This window comes from Neodiprion fabricii, chromosome 4, assembly GCF_021155785.1.
Source record: "Neodiprion fabricii isolate iyNeoFabr1 chromosome 4, iyNeoFabr1.1, whole genome shotgun sequence".
Taxonomy (NCBI): Eukaryota; Metazoa; Arthropoda; class Insecta; order Hymenoptera; family Diprionidae; genus Neodiprion; species Neodiprion fabricii.
This window is the reverse complement of record NC_060242.1, coordinates 32,599,804-32,613,540: the sequence shown is the minus strand read 5'-3', so window position 1 is coordinate 32,613,540 and position 13,737 is coordinate 32,599,804. Positions and strand designations below refer to the sequence as shown.

General features: G+C 35.9%; 2 protein-coding genes across 4 annotated transcripts; both read right to left on the bottom strand.

The window, feature by feature from the left end:
* Nucleotides 1–453: 453 nt before the first annotated feature.
* Nucleotides 454–2,664, bottom strand: LOC124180213 (sepiapterin reductase-like). The gene is made up of 3 exons (XM_046565436.1): nt 1,264–2,664; nt 883–1,196; nt 454–785 (listed from the first exon to the last, which is right to left on the bottom strand). The coding sequence occupies exons 1-3, from the start codon at nt 1,496–1,498 to the stop codon at nt 549–551; spliced, it is 786 nt and encodes a 261-aa protein (XP_046421392.1). The 5' UTR covers nt 1,499–2,664; the 3' UTR covers nt 454–548.
* A 78-nt stretch (nt 2,665–2,742) lies between these two features.
* On the bottom strand, nt 2,743–12,048 carry LOC124180212 (ras-related C3 botulinum toxin substrate 1-like). Of its 3 annotated transcripts, XM_046565435.1 has the most exons (6): nt 11,499–12,048; nt 10,005–10,216; nt 4,992–7,613; nt 4,544–4,868; nt 4,244–4,422; nt 4,003–4,137 (listed from the first exon to the last, which is right to left on the bottom strand). In XM_046565435.1, exons 1-3 carry the CDS (start codon nt 11,749–11,751, stop codon nt 7,311–7,313), a joined length of 768 nt encoding a protein of 255 aa, XP_046421391.1. In that variant the 5' UTR covers nt 11,752–12,048; the 3' UTR covers nt 4,003–4,137; nt 4,244–4,422; nt 4,544–4,868; nt 4,992–7,310. The 3 variants fall into 3 exon arrangements, with proteins under 3 accessions (XP_046421390.1, XP_046421389.1, XP_046421391.1); XM_046565434.1 differs by lacking the exons at nt 4,544–4,868; nt 10,005–10,216; nt 11,499–12,048 and adding exons at nt 2,743–3,291; nt 3,378–3,691 and having other exon boundaries at nt 3,773–4,137; nt 4,992–5,123; XM_046565433.1 differs by lacking the exons at nt 4,992–7,613; nt 10,005–10,216; nt 11,499–12,048 and adding exons at nt 2,743–3,291; nt 3,378–3,691 and having other exon boundaries at nt 3,773–4,137; nt 4,544–4,861.
* Between the last annotated feature and the right edge of the window lie 1,689 nt (nt 12,049–13,737).

The window sequence follows — 13,737 nt, the reverse complement described above, 5'->3', positions numbered from 1 at the left end:
CTTAGATAGATACAAATTATATTATAAGCGGAATTTCCGTGTAAAAAATTATTCCGAACGTGTGCACGGTAAAAAGAATGCAGTACTGATGCAGAAATTTGCAGCACTTGTCGGCTTATCAACTAATTATATAAGATTCATTCATAATCACAAGTATTCCAAAAGAGGGGAAGGTGACCTGTGATAGGCGAATGGGTCATCACAAATTTGTCAACCTACGGAGCTTAATTAACGAAACGCACGATGTCACCTTGAGATATCCTTGAGAATTGCCCTTCACCATGAATTAACCGTATTATAATTTACTTGAAATTATTTCCTCGGCATTATCTTGGTGCACGGACATCAACATATCTTATATCGATAGATGATTATCAGGCTTGCGATTGTTTAGATATGTTCCTTTGCTTGCTGTGTACACGGTTTCATTTTTGAAAGCAAAATATGGTCAAGGGGATGGTCCAAGAAAATGAGAAATTTTTTTTCTTACTCCTTCTTGAATTCAAATAAAGTAATTATACATACATGCCATAACTTTTTTGGGAATTTTAGTTGTTATAGTAATCAATGTGGCTACCAGACTTGTACTTCTGTAATTTGAGTACTTCCAAGAGACGAATAACTGTTTGCTCCGTGGTTAACACAGGGCGATTTTTTACCAAGTTTTTGGTATCCTCATCCTGAGCTTCGCTTGTGTATGTATGTACTGCATGTAGCATATCAGTGTCTACGGGTCCCGGTGAATAGTTCAGTACATTCACATTCGGATTTTCGACAGCAAACACCTAGAAGAATTTTTATGCAAATGATACACAGTCTCAAATGTTTATTTCAAATAATGAAGTTGCATGTATCAAAATATCGTCAAGCCATATATCATACCTTAAAAAACATTTCCCGTGCAGCTTTTCCCGAACAGTAATATCCCATGAACTTGTAAGGTTGAACAGCGCTGTATGATGAGATATTTATTACCAGTCTAAGAACTTTTGAGTAATCATTGAATATTTCCATGAAGACGCCATTCAAAACTGCTGGAGAAAATACATTAAGATCGTAGTATTCCTGCCAAATATTAAAGTCAGTCATAGCTACAGTTGACTTCGTAAGGTCGCCAATAGATGCTGCATTATGGACAACGATAGCCTTTTCAAACTGCATTGCACCTGCAGCACCTAAGACTTTATTAATTACATCTGAAACAAAACATAACGTAAGATAAGATTCGTGAAATATTTTGCTTATCGCCACGTTGTAAGTTACCTTTTAACTCATGTGCTGTAGCAGTACTCAGATCAACGCTTGCAGTATGAACACTTAAGCCTCTTGGTAGCTTATCGGCCGTTTCTTGCAGCCCTCTGGCATTTCTGGCAATTAATAACACTAAAGAATCATTACCTAATAACGGGGCAAATGACTGTGCTATTTGTCTTCCGATTCCTTGACTAGCACCGGTAATGAGAAGAAAAACTTTTCCACTTAAGTAGGCTGCAGACATGTTATACCAATATTTAAGGTGTGTTCTGGTAACTTCTACAATTAAAGCCTATTTATATGGATTCAAGTAAAATTGATTATGTTAACACACTGAGTTTCTCGAGCGGTTTGCTTGACTTTGTCGAGGTGATCTCATATCAACAGACACTTAACAGATTGTCATCACACCTAACTGTTAGATAATAGTCAAGGATTAGGTGACAGAAAGTTGTGGTAGGTATACGTACATTCAATGATGGTTCCTCGCTAATTTTAAATTTATATGTACTTCGGCACAGAGAAAGACACATTTAAACTTCACTGTGTAATACAACTGTTAGTTATAACATGGAACAAATACTTACTTGTTAATTTACAGTGGATAAAAATGAATTAAATAAATCCAACTTTTCTATTTCTTCTTTAATTTATGTGAACCTGTAAGCAGTAGAATAACGCGTTCTATCCTAGTTGTATTCCAGTGATAGCAGAAACAACAGCTTTCACAGATCGGATAAATTCTGGTAATAGTGTAATATAAATAGTGAAATAATAACTGTAACATTCAAGTAAGGTATGAACATTGCAGGCGAAAATAAATCAAATACATGGTAGCCCAAAGGTAGCAAAGTACGACAATGGCACTAAGGTTGAATACTAGTAATTGATTCTGAATACCACTCCTGAACTCCAGACCCTGAACTTCCACAGAAATCGAGGAGTAAATAAAAATAGGCTTACAGTCAGGCCTCGATTCTACGGACAACTTGGGACCGAATTCCGGAGAATCGAGGTTCCCAGAGAACTAATCTTGGCGCTACCACATGCCCCTTTCATAGATCTCACCTACCTCAACTCTTGCGATACGGGTAGAGAGTCCGGAGAATCGAACTCCGTAGAATTGAAGTCCGACGGTATATAACACTGTGATTATCAATTAAAGTGGGAATTAGTAAATTCATTCAATTAGCATTCCAAATGAAATAATCTTACGTAATGCATCGTTTACAGAATGACATTAAGAATAATTTCCATTATATGGTGTGTAGTAATATTCAATTTATTATAATTATTTTTCAGTATCGGACACAGCAATGATGGTATTTATCTATCAGAAAAATTATGTCTTACTGTGAAATCAGATCCACATTAAAATCAAATTGTTTAGCTTTTTGGTGGGAAAATACTGTCTCCTCATTCGACATTCTTTCAAGATATATGGAACTGGAGAACATTGTGTAGAGTTGGTGTAGCACATTTTCATTCAAATAATCATTGTATTTCATTCCAGGTGAACCGTTTGTTATTACATTTACAGTGGAGCGTCATCATAGTCTTGCTGTTAGGGCTGTGACAGGACTCTGCCGTCCCTAGTGAGCCCTACCATGGCAATGCCATGCACGTTAGTTGTTCCAATTGCGTGTTGAAGGGAAGCCTGGTGACGCGTATGATGGGAATATGTAGGGAAATATAATATTGACGCTCCACTGTATATTTATTCTTCACAGATTCATGAATTTCATAATGTTATTTTAGCTGGTGTAAAATAATTCCCATACCTTACTGCTTCAAATCTTACTTGTCATAATAATCAACATGATCACCTGACTTGTAGTTTTGTAACTTGAGTATTTCTATAAGACGATTTACTGTTTGTTCTGTCGTCAAAACTGAACCGCTTGCTTTAAAATCATTGAACATTTTTTTACCGTCTGCATCCCCCAGATTTTTCCGTAGCACTTGTTGCATATCAGTTTCGACAGGTCCTGGTGAATAATTCAATACATTTACTTCAGGATTTTCAAGAGCAAAAACCTGGAAGAATTTGCAATGGATTAGCGCATGATATATATTTCAAAATGATAGTTTATGTACTCGACCAATTTTATCCTAATACATACCTTAAAGAACATCTCTCTTGCAGCTTTTCCAGTACAATAGTACGCCAATGATTTAGACGGTTGGATTCCACACAAAGATGTAATATTTATAACAAGTCTTGTAACTTTTGTATCTTTGTTGAAGAATTCCATAAACACTCCATTTAAAATGGCCGGGGAAAAGACATTAAGATCATAGTAATTGCGCCAGGTTGTGAGATCTTTCATATCATTAGTTGGCTTTGAAACATCACCGAGTGATCCAGCGTTATGAATAATTATAGCCTTCTCAAATTGTGTCGCACCTTCAGAACCCAAAGCTTTGCGAACGACATCTGCAAGTAATAAAACCGGCCCTGATGTAGATGGGGGGTTATAATGGCCATGCATCCCTGATTCTTTTTACAATTACTTACCTTTTAATTCATCGGCCGTTGCCACACTGAGATTCATACTTGCTGTATGAACGCTTAGGCTTTTTGGTAACTTCTGCGCCGTTTCTTTCAAGCCATTTTCATTTCTGGCAATTAATAATACCACAGATCCATTTCCCAGCAAGGTAGCAAATGACTCTGTTATTTGTTTACCAATTCCCCGGCTGGCACCAGTAACAAGGAGAAAAACTTTACCAGATAATAATGGCGCAGACATGATGAAAGTTGATAAGTCTATTTATGATAATAAATCTTTATTCTGAAGTCGTTTGATCGTGCTGTTGATCCGTTACAGTTTGAAGAACGTCTGCTTTCAGTAGCTGTACCAATTCACTCGCAGTCAATGCCTGAAAAAGTGTAAAATGTGCAATTTAAAAACGGAATATTCAGTTCAACGACCGTTACTCAATGCAATTTTTACTCTTTTCAATGCCAATAAGCTTTGTAACTAACCTGCAAATGTGGAGCAATATGTCGTACCAATGGATTAGCAGCAAGCTCAGATTCCTCCTCGGTCTGAGCTTGACAACCTTCGGTCAATATTCGTGCGATACAATCCTCTTTGACAGCTGTCAAAGATTTGACAAGGTCCTTCTTGGAGGATCCACCCTGCACAGCTCGTAGTTTTGAATCTAATGAAACAAATGTAAAGAAGACCCATCAAATTACGAATCAGAGATAACGGTAGAAAAATTGCGCCACAAAACATTGACCTGTGACAGCCTAAAATAAAAATAAACCATACAAACTTACAGAGACTTTGCAAATATTGTTCCGAATCAGGTAATTTAGTCTGTTCGGTTCTATTCTCGACAAAACAATCTTCGAAATGATTCCCCTCTGAATCTAACCGAGGACATGAGTTTTCGCGATTAGTCCAAGGATCGGATACTACAGTCTTCATGCCTTCGCGGTCTCTCAATTTCGTTTATGCGGTAAAAAGAGCATGAGAGAAACAGGCGTAGTATAAAAAATCTCTCGCAACGTCAGTCAAGGAGGTTAGAAAAACGACACTATTGTGTCACTATGTTTCAACGGTGTCAACTGACAAGTACGCGCAATCTTCGATACGCAACAGCTGAAAGATAGAATCGATATTCCTCGCAATGCAAACTGCTGCGGTTGAATCGTACGAAATATTGGAAATTGCGTGTAGTACACAAAACTGAACTAATATCTAGCCAAATTTCGATATACATACCGGGATATTGCTGTAAAAGCACCACTTTTATCCGTAAATTAAACCGCATATGTTCAATAGAATTGCATTACATCAGTAGTCGAATAGATTTAGCAGACTTGCATAGTCCGTCAAACAGTGGGGATTAAATGAAAGGCCAGAAAATGTGAGAAACTAGATGTGCTATTCGTACACGAATCGTAATTAGGGTCACACAGAATTTCTGTGTAGTATATGTTTCGATATGACACAGTCAGCTCAATGCGAAAGTGATTTGATTGCATTTTGCATAGATTGATTAATTTTTATTTAACAGTTATCCGGTCTTGGCATTCTTCAATGATGTATTTTCCGACAGTGAAAAAAACGACCAAGCAAACGATATGCAAAGTTCCATAGGATATTTCTATAACGAGTTAATTTTTAGTTGGTTTTGCTGTTTTGATGCAATGGAACTGCAGAATTTTAGTAATTTAGGTGATTTTTGAAATAGGGATTTGGTTACTTCTTTTGCATGTATGCATAAAGAACAATAATGAGTTTTATAAAAATACCATGTGCTTTACTATCAAGAGTAGACACATACTAATATTAAACATTATGCATTATTCATTGTGACAGCTCTTCAGTCTGAAATTTTTCCCTTAAATATTTTACACTCCTAAAATTTCTAGCATTAAATATCAAAGAATAAGAATAATATATGTATATGATATAGTATTATACATGTATATATAAATATACACATAGTTAATCGGTAATCTTAATAATACTACAGAAAGAGATGCTCAAAGGTGCAATTTCGAAAACAATAGTCACAGTCACATGAATAGAATTTCATGCACACATAGACAAAATTTGTTGACCATCGCAAAATTGGAAACATTTGTATGTTTACTGTCTTAATCATATAGTCTTGTTCAATTTGATACATCAGTACCAAACTGCTGTATTTAATTTTATAGTTATGTGTAAATACCTGTGAAAGATTGCATGACATTTTAGGCATTATGCGTCAATAAACGGCTATCTTGTAATCTATCATATTGAATTCCGGTTATTGACATTTTTCGGTTAGCAAAAACGAATTAAAAAAATTCAAAAGGCGCAGATAAACCAAAAACTGTAAATACTCGCTTCGTAATCGAAAAACATGTGACTACAATTTAATAACAATTACGTTGCATTGTTAAATATAATGCAGTAGTCAAAAAAACGTAACATATTTTAGAATTTATTTCAATAGAAGTAAGAATAGCCTCTGCATCATTCATAAATAAATCACAACCGGCGAGTTGCCAATACTCTAGAATAAGGGGGGAGGGGGATACATAAAGTACAAGTAATACAAGAATAATAAATTACGCCAGTACAGGCATCAGGAATATTGTTAAGAGAGGCCTAAACCCAACCGTCAGAATCTGCACAATGTCGTCTATCAATTGACACCATATATCTCATAGTTTTTGCAACAACTCACTTTACAAATGTCAAAATTGATGAACATGTTCAATATAACAACCCTGTATTTTGTTCAGCAGTAGCTATCTAACTTATAAATAATAGTCATATTGTATACTTACAGTCGGAAAATCAAGAATAGTTAGTGAATTCAATAGCCTGAATTTTAAAATAAAATGCAGGTAAATAAATGATCGACATGCATCATGTAACACGAGTAGCAAATGATAGGAAAATTGATTAATAATTCTTTCAAACAGCACGTTCATATTTTATCACGCAATAACCTCTCTAATGCTTACACCTACACGAAAAACAAACAATTCAATAAAAATAAGAGGCTAATAATTTATAATAATCCGGGTACTGGAAGACAACCATCAAGAACTACAAGCAAAATACAACCAAGGAATAGTTTTTAATATAGAATAGTTTTTAACGCGTAATTTGAACACAGTACTAGTTTTAATATCCACCTTTCTTGGTAATAATTTAGATATTTATATATCACGATGATCACTAACCTTCGAAATCATTCAATTTTATATATACAATTTAATATTCCATGCAGAATCAACTGATACTGAGGTTACAAGTTTATTTTTTTTCACAACACTAAAAATTTGAAGCTGCATTTCGTCCTCGTTAACTAAACAACCTTCTTGCCTCGATATACAGTTTTTACATCTACTTTGCATAAGAGTTTTCTTTTGCAACATGGTTCCCATTATTCAACAATATTTTGATTCTATTATACATTGGAAATTGTTCAGCTATGTCGAAACTTCAATAAAAGATTTCAAGAAGACAAAACGATTCTGACGGCAAGGCAGCCACGGTTGATCACAGTGAAAATCTAGAGAGTCTAAATGTAAATTTTTACGCGTCGGAAGACCGCTGTCTTTCCCAACAACACAGCCATCTGCGCCAGAATGGTGGTGGTTTTCTACGTCGGTAGACTAAATTGGCACCACCACGTCGTGTACTCAGTGCACTAACTATTGCTTGATCAAAGGCCTCCTTCAATTCCTGCTGTGTTAGTGCTGAGGTTTCAACATAGCTCACAGCACCTAATCGTTGGGCTAGTTGATGACCTTGGATTGCTGTAATTGGTCCCTGTCCATATCTTGCTAATTGTAACATTAGTTGAACATCTGATCTTAAATCGCTTTTTGTGCCCACCTGAAACAAACAAAATTATTAAGCTGTTAGACTGTCAATTGCTGAACATATTGATCTGAATTATAATCATTGTAATATCCATGAGACAGAATATGATATAAAACAAATGTCGATGAAAACATACTTCAGCAACAATTAGCATTTGTTTGTGTTCAATAGACTGAACATCTTTTTGATGTGACATTCACCAAGAAAATAGAGGTATTATTCTGGCATCATTCGTCCAAAGCGAAATTATTTGTCTTTGAATGTACATGGTGATCCAAGACTATTGCTCCATAGACTGTCCATTTGTTCCTTTTGAAAACGCGCAACTGAAACATTTCTTTATTTTTAAGGGAAATTTGTCATTTGCGATTTACATTTGATCGTCACTTGATCTTCATTTGACCGTCGAATCTACATTGGATCGGGATTTGACTGTCCTGCGCTTGGCAGCTGTCCTGAGCCAGCAGATGCGACTAGATTGGCCAATTTCGAACTGGTGTGAGTTGCAAACACCAAGTTTCAAAATTAAAAGTAAAAAAGGTGTCAGTCGCAGATTTTCTCGAGGAACACATTGATGGCTTATGGGGTGATAGTTCTGGGTCACCCTGTACGTAATATCCTTTGAACCGATTGAATCACTTTCATATGTCAAGACAGTTTAAATAATTTATTTGAAATTTTCTTGGAAATTTGAATAGTTGCTGACTAGATTTTGCATGAAAGATATGGAAATAATATGAGGTTGAAATTCCTTATGGTTAATGTAGTCACCCATTTTTAGGAGTGTATGACTTTAAGTAAAGTCTAATTAAATAAAATGTACACAAATTTCCAAAACTCAACTTATTTAGGGTGCTTATTAAAAATGATCGAAGAAATTGCTTGTATTATGCTCGGCTTTCCCTGGCTAAAACTCAAATTAATAGTACCAAATCAAGTATCTAGTAAATGCATCTTCAAACCGATCTGTATTTAAGGACAAGTTCGTGATCTATTCAATGATTATCGAACTGAGCATTTGAAAGTAATTATTAGATTTTGCCCCTTGATGAAGGAAGCTTGTTTTCTAACTCGTTTTGTAGTACCGGAAAATACCCCAACTAATTAAAAAGTTTCCTGACTTTTTCCAATTTTTCCTAACTACTTCTCAGTTTCCGAACCTTTCTCTGACTTCCGAGTATTTCCAGACCAATGCTTACCATTTTAGTCAAAGCCAATCCAAAGATGCAAAACAATAATTTTTTGAATAAATGGTTCACTCATTTAACATTAGTAATTTCGATATTATTGAAATATTTTTGAAATATTTGAAAGTACATTCTTGAGAAATATTCTTAACATATTAAATTTCGATTATATAAAAGTGTGTCAGAATTTTGCAAAGTGATTTAATTAAATTCATACATGTAAGTAAAGCTTTCCAAACTTCAATAAGTACACTGTTTATCATGACTGAAGCAGAAATTGAATTATTAATCTACTCGATTTGCCATCCCGTTTTGAGCAACTTATATTTCAATCAAATTATGTCAATGTAATCACAGTAGGTATACATCCAGTATTGAAAGCTATTACGTGAAAATGTATTGCGTAGATTTCTCTAGTCAGTGATTGAGACATTACGTTTTATCTAATTCTGATATACTCCCACAGCCAAACATCACATTTCCTATCGACTGATTTAATATCAGCGAGGTAACATGGTGGGTTATCAACTCTTCAGAATAATCGGACTATACAGAAAGGTGGCATTCAAATGAAGGTACATTTCAAATTATGTGATGGCATTTGATGAAGAACCAAAGTTTCCAGACAAAGATATTAATTACAAAACCTGATTTACTATTATTAATGCTAAAGCTCAATTCATAAATTTGAAAAGGTATACAGATTCTGCTGCAACTATTTTTTATGTAATGAATAGTTCAGACATTTCAAACTTACAATTTTACAAGTAAAACCTCCGTTTCAGAGATAATTACTATTTGCCGCTGTTAATGAGATAGTTGAGTATGTATTTGTCCAAGTTTTCTTTGTCACGCTATCAGTAGGTTATTTCCTAATCAAAATATAATGTAATCTTCACAAAAGATTACAAGTTTTACAACACAGAACAGTCATCTCATTCATACGCGAAAAACACTAAATAACTTTTAATTTATTTACTCTATTACTTGACCTCTTCATTAATTAAAATAACCATATCCTTCGGTATTTCACATGCATGAATAATTTCCAAGTACGGTTTTTGCTTTGTATTCTTTTTTCACTTAGGATTAGTATAAAATGTCAGCGAAATTCGGTATTGCGATTCCGTTTGAAAATATGAAAGGGATAAAATTCAACGTCAATATAATTCTTGAAAAATAAGCATTTCAAAAAGCTTTAAGTGAAGTAACTCACCAAAATAACTGGAGCGTTAGGACAATTCTTACGGACTTCTTCAGCCCATCTAGTTGCAACGCTATGATAAGACGATGGGTTTACGACGCTGAAGCAAACTAGAAATACATCCGTCTCTGGATAGCATAGCGATCGCAGAGGGTCGAAGTCGTCTTGTCCTGCTGTATCACATAGCTGAACGTTCACAGGCTGTCCATCGACATTGACAACAACTAAAAATATAGAAATACATGTATTTGTACAAAGTCAAGAAGCTTTAACTTCTAAGCCGAGCAAGTAATAATTTTTGTCGCTCATAGCCAGTGAAACAGCTGAAAACCAATCGACAAGATATCGTAGAATAAACAGTGACAAAATACTTGTTGAATTAAGTAGAGAGTCAAATTGAAAATTTTAATTGTTCGAATTATGTTTTTACATACTTGTCACACATTACTTAACTGCGCATGGCTATCAGATCCCAATATTCACTGTGTTATTTTAGGGTGATCAAAAGTTTAAATCATAAAATTTTTGTACCCAACGTTTGAAGTTTTATGACTGTATACAAGCTTAGCAATCATTAATCAAAATGCTGTAAATACTGCCACACAAGCACCATCTTTACAACTCACATGGCTTTTAATTGCTATCACATTATATTATAAAGTGAAACAGCAATGTATATATCATGTTCATTCGGTAATAAAAAATGTCAATAATTTTCCTTATTTTTTACTATCGATCAATACGGTCTCAACTATGACGAAACTTGAACCACATTTGTTCAAATATGAAAGCGTGTTCAAAAAATGTTTCTCTCAAAATTGTCAAGTATGTACAGATTATTCAATTAAAAGATTTTCTTCACTTTGAAAATCGTGATAAAGTTAATTGATGGCATATGAAATAAATTGATACATTTCAAATTAAACTTTTGCGATGATATCCAAGTTCAATATAAAACTGTGCATCGAAACAAATGCATCATCTTCTTGACTGAAATATAATGTTGATAATATTGGAGCATGTGCTTGTAGCAAAAATATTCTAACAGTTCAGCACTTATTTTAAGGTACGTTAAACTTCAATTTTTTGGTCAAGTTCCCTAACTCTTCCCTGCTATTCAAGTTAGCAGCAGATTGAATGTAAGGAAGAAAAAGAAATGATCAACGATAGCTGCTGATACGAAATGATTTGATATTTAAGATAATTTTTTTCTTACCTCGAAACGTTATATGACACAAGTAAAGAGCAGAATAATTTAAAAAAGACAAGGTTCAGACAATGTTTGAATCGAGATTTGCACGCAATAAAAAAGGAGAATATAAATATAAACGTACCTGATTACCGTGCTTATAACGTGAGGCTAAAATTAACTTGCTCGACAAATATTTGACAGAATGATCGTGGAGGATTAGTGAAAGATGTAAATTTTGCAAAAATGTGAAAAAAACAGAATTAAATCGTACAGCAGTTACGAGCGATAAGTAAGCTGAGAGTGGCAAGGCTTACCGTTGTAATTATCGAAGGCCGTGGGAACGTATTCGCCGGGGAAACCATTAGTCGAATATGAAACTACGAGGCTAGTTTTCCCCACGGCACCGTCGCCGACGAGAACAACTTTAATTCTTCGATCAAGGGGAGCGTGATCTCCGGAAGCACCATTCTGGGTCGTCGATCCGGCGGCCCGTTTTACCTGCATCTGCATCATCTGTCCACCCTTCAGCAGCGGTTTCGTCCAATTCGAGTGTGACGAGGGTGGCATAATTTCACCTCTATTGTTGCACGCGATTGTGTTGATGTAATCACGCTGCTAATATTGCTGCCAATAACCTCACTGGACACGGACGACACATCGACACCTATACCACGCTCCGTTTCAGTCTTATTTTACTCCATTGATTCGCTAATCAGTTTTATGACACTTGTGGATCAACGATACTCCCGGCTGGCCCGAACCCCGCTCCAACACCACGAACCTGCAGCCCTGTACGAACGGTACGAACTCCACGAATCGTACACACAAACTCTCGAGAAAACAATGGAATGACGAGTCGGATAGCCGAAGGTAACCGAGGGGAACCGAGGGGGATACGTTCGGTGTTCACCTGCCGCGACGGGGAGCCACCAGATGCGCACCTGCGCACCTGCCTCGTGACAAAGCCTGGCCATGCGCTGTGCCTCATCAGCCTCATATTCCGAAACCAATACACCCTAATGCAGATCGCGGACGGTCCACGCACATGCCTGTGCACGCAGCTAAACATCAGAAACAGAAAACTCGTTTTCAGAAGCCTTTTTTGTGCTTCCGCGCCCCCGATTTTAACATAGGCAGGTACAAAAAACGACGAAACTACAGGCCGATGATGCCTGCGTACAACGTATAATTTTCACGCCGTAACACGGGCAATTAATAATCTTAGAAATCGATCGGAACAGTGTAAATTTATTTTTGTATTCAATTATTCCGATCTGATTGTGTACATGTATGCAGCAGCAGGGGATCAATGACACGATATGCGTGCATACGCGCTATCTGCAATTACGCACCCACACATTTAAACATTTTTCTCATCATTGTTATTTTGTATTGTGCGTACATGTGTTCTCTTATATCTGACACACGTATGCATTATGATAATACAGAATTGCTGTTATATTGCTTGTTACGAGTATATCTTTATCTACTGCAGCAAGTTCCCTGGATGCCAAGGGTGAGAGGGAGTGGGCAATAATATCATGCGTCCACGCTTTATTGTTGGACTTGTTGGTATAGGCGTCTCATCGTTCAATCGTATAGTTGAACCACGAGTTGAACACTTCGGTATGAACGCATAAATAAAATAACGAGCACATGCACTATATCGCATGCGGCTGGATGCTTCAATAACAGCTCGGTTACTGGAACTTTGCTCGACATCGTGCAGCAAGCACCGCGAGCATTACTTGTTCAACGTATTTTATACTTTACGATTGTCGGGTATTTATGTATAGTTACAGGTGTTTGCAGGTATCACTGCAGTAAGATTTTCGGAGGGTGATATTATCCCTCTTACAAGTCGATATACATTCTGAGAGTTATTAATATATGGATCAATGTTTGCTCTGTTCGTTGCATCCAAATTATATCCCTTCGTTAGCGTTGAACATGTAAACTTTGATGAGTTGATGATTTCACACCACCTGCAATCAAGTCTGAAACTTTTTACACCGGTATAGAAACTGTAAATGCTGCATTAAATCGGCGTGTATACTCTAGTCTCGATGTCATCCCCTTTTTCCAAGTTGAACGGGTTCGGTTAACGGAATCTATGTACAATAAACACGTATACATGTATAAAACTGCAGGATGTCTATATTAGTTACCTTTCATTCTCTAATCTCATTTATTGACATGTATCGATTCATTTTTTTCCGCGTTTTTCGCAATATACAGAGAATAAAGATGTGATTGATCTAGCCCAAAAATGCTTGTATCGAATTCCAAAAAATTGGACAAAAAGGTAACGCAACTGTCAACATTTTCTGAGAATTAGCGATTTTTTAACTGATAATTACGGCAGCGGTAAAAATACGATTAAAAATTCCGAAAAACCAATGCTTTTCTTATGGGAAAAAGTAAGGCTTCCTAGGCACGGGTAAATATGGAGTGAAAAATTTTTAAAAATACGGACGTTTTTTTTTAATTATTTCGAACCAATTTGGGGGGTAAGACCATTAAAATTCGATTTTGCCCTTCTTAAGGACAGGT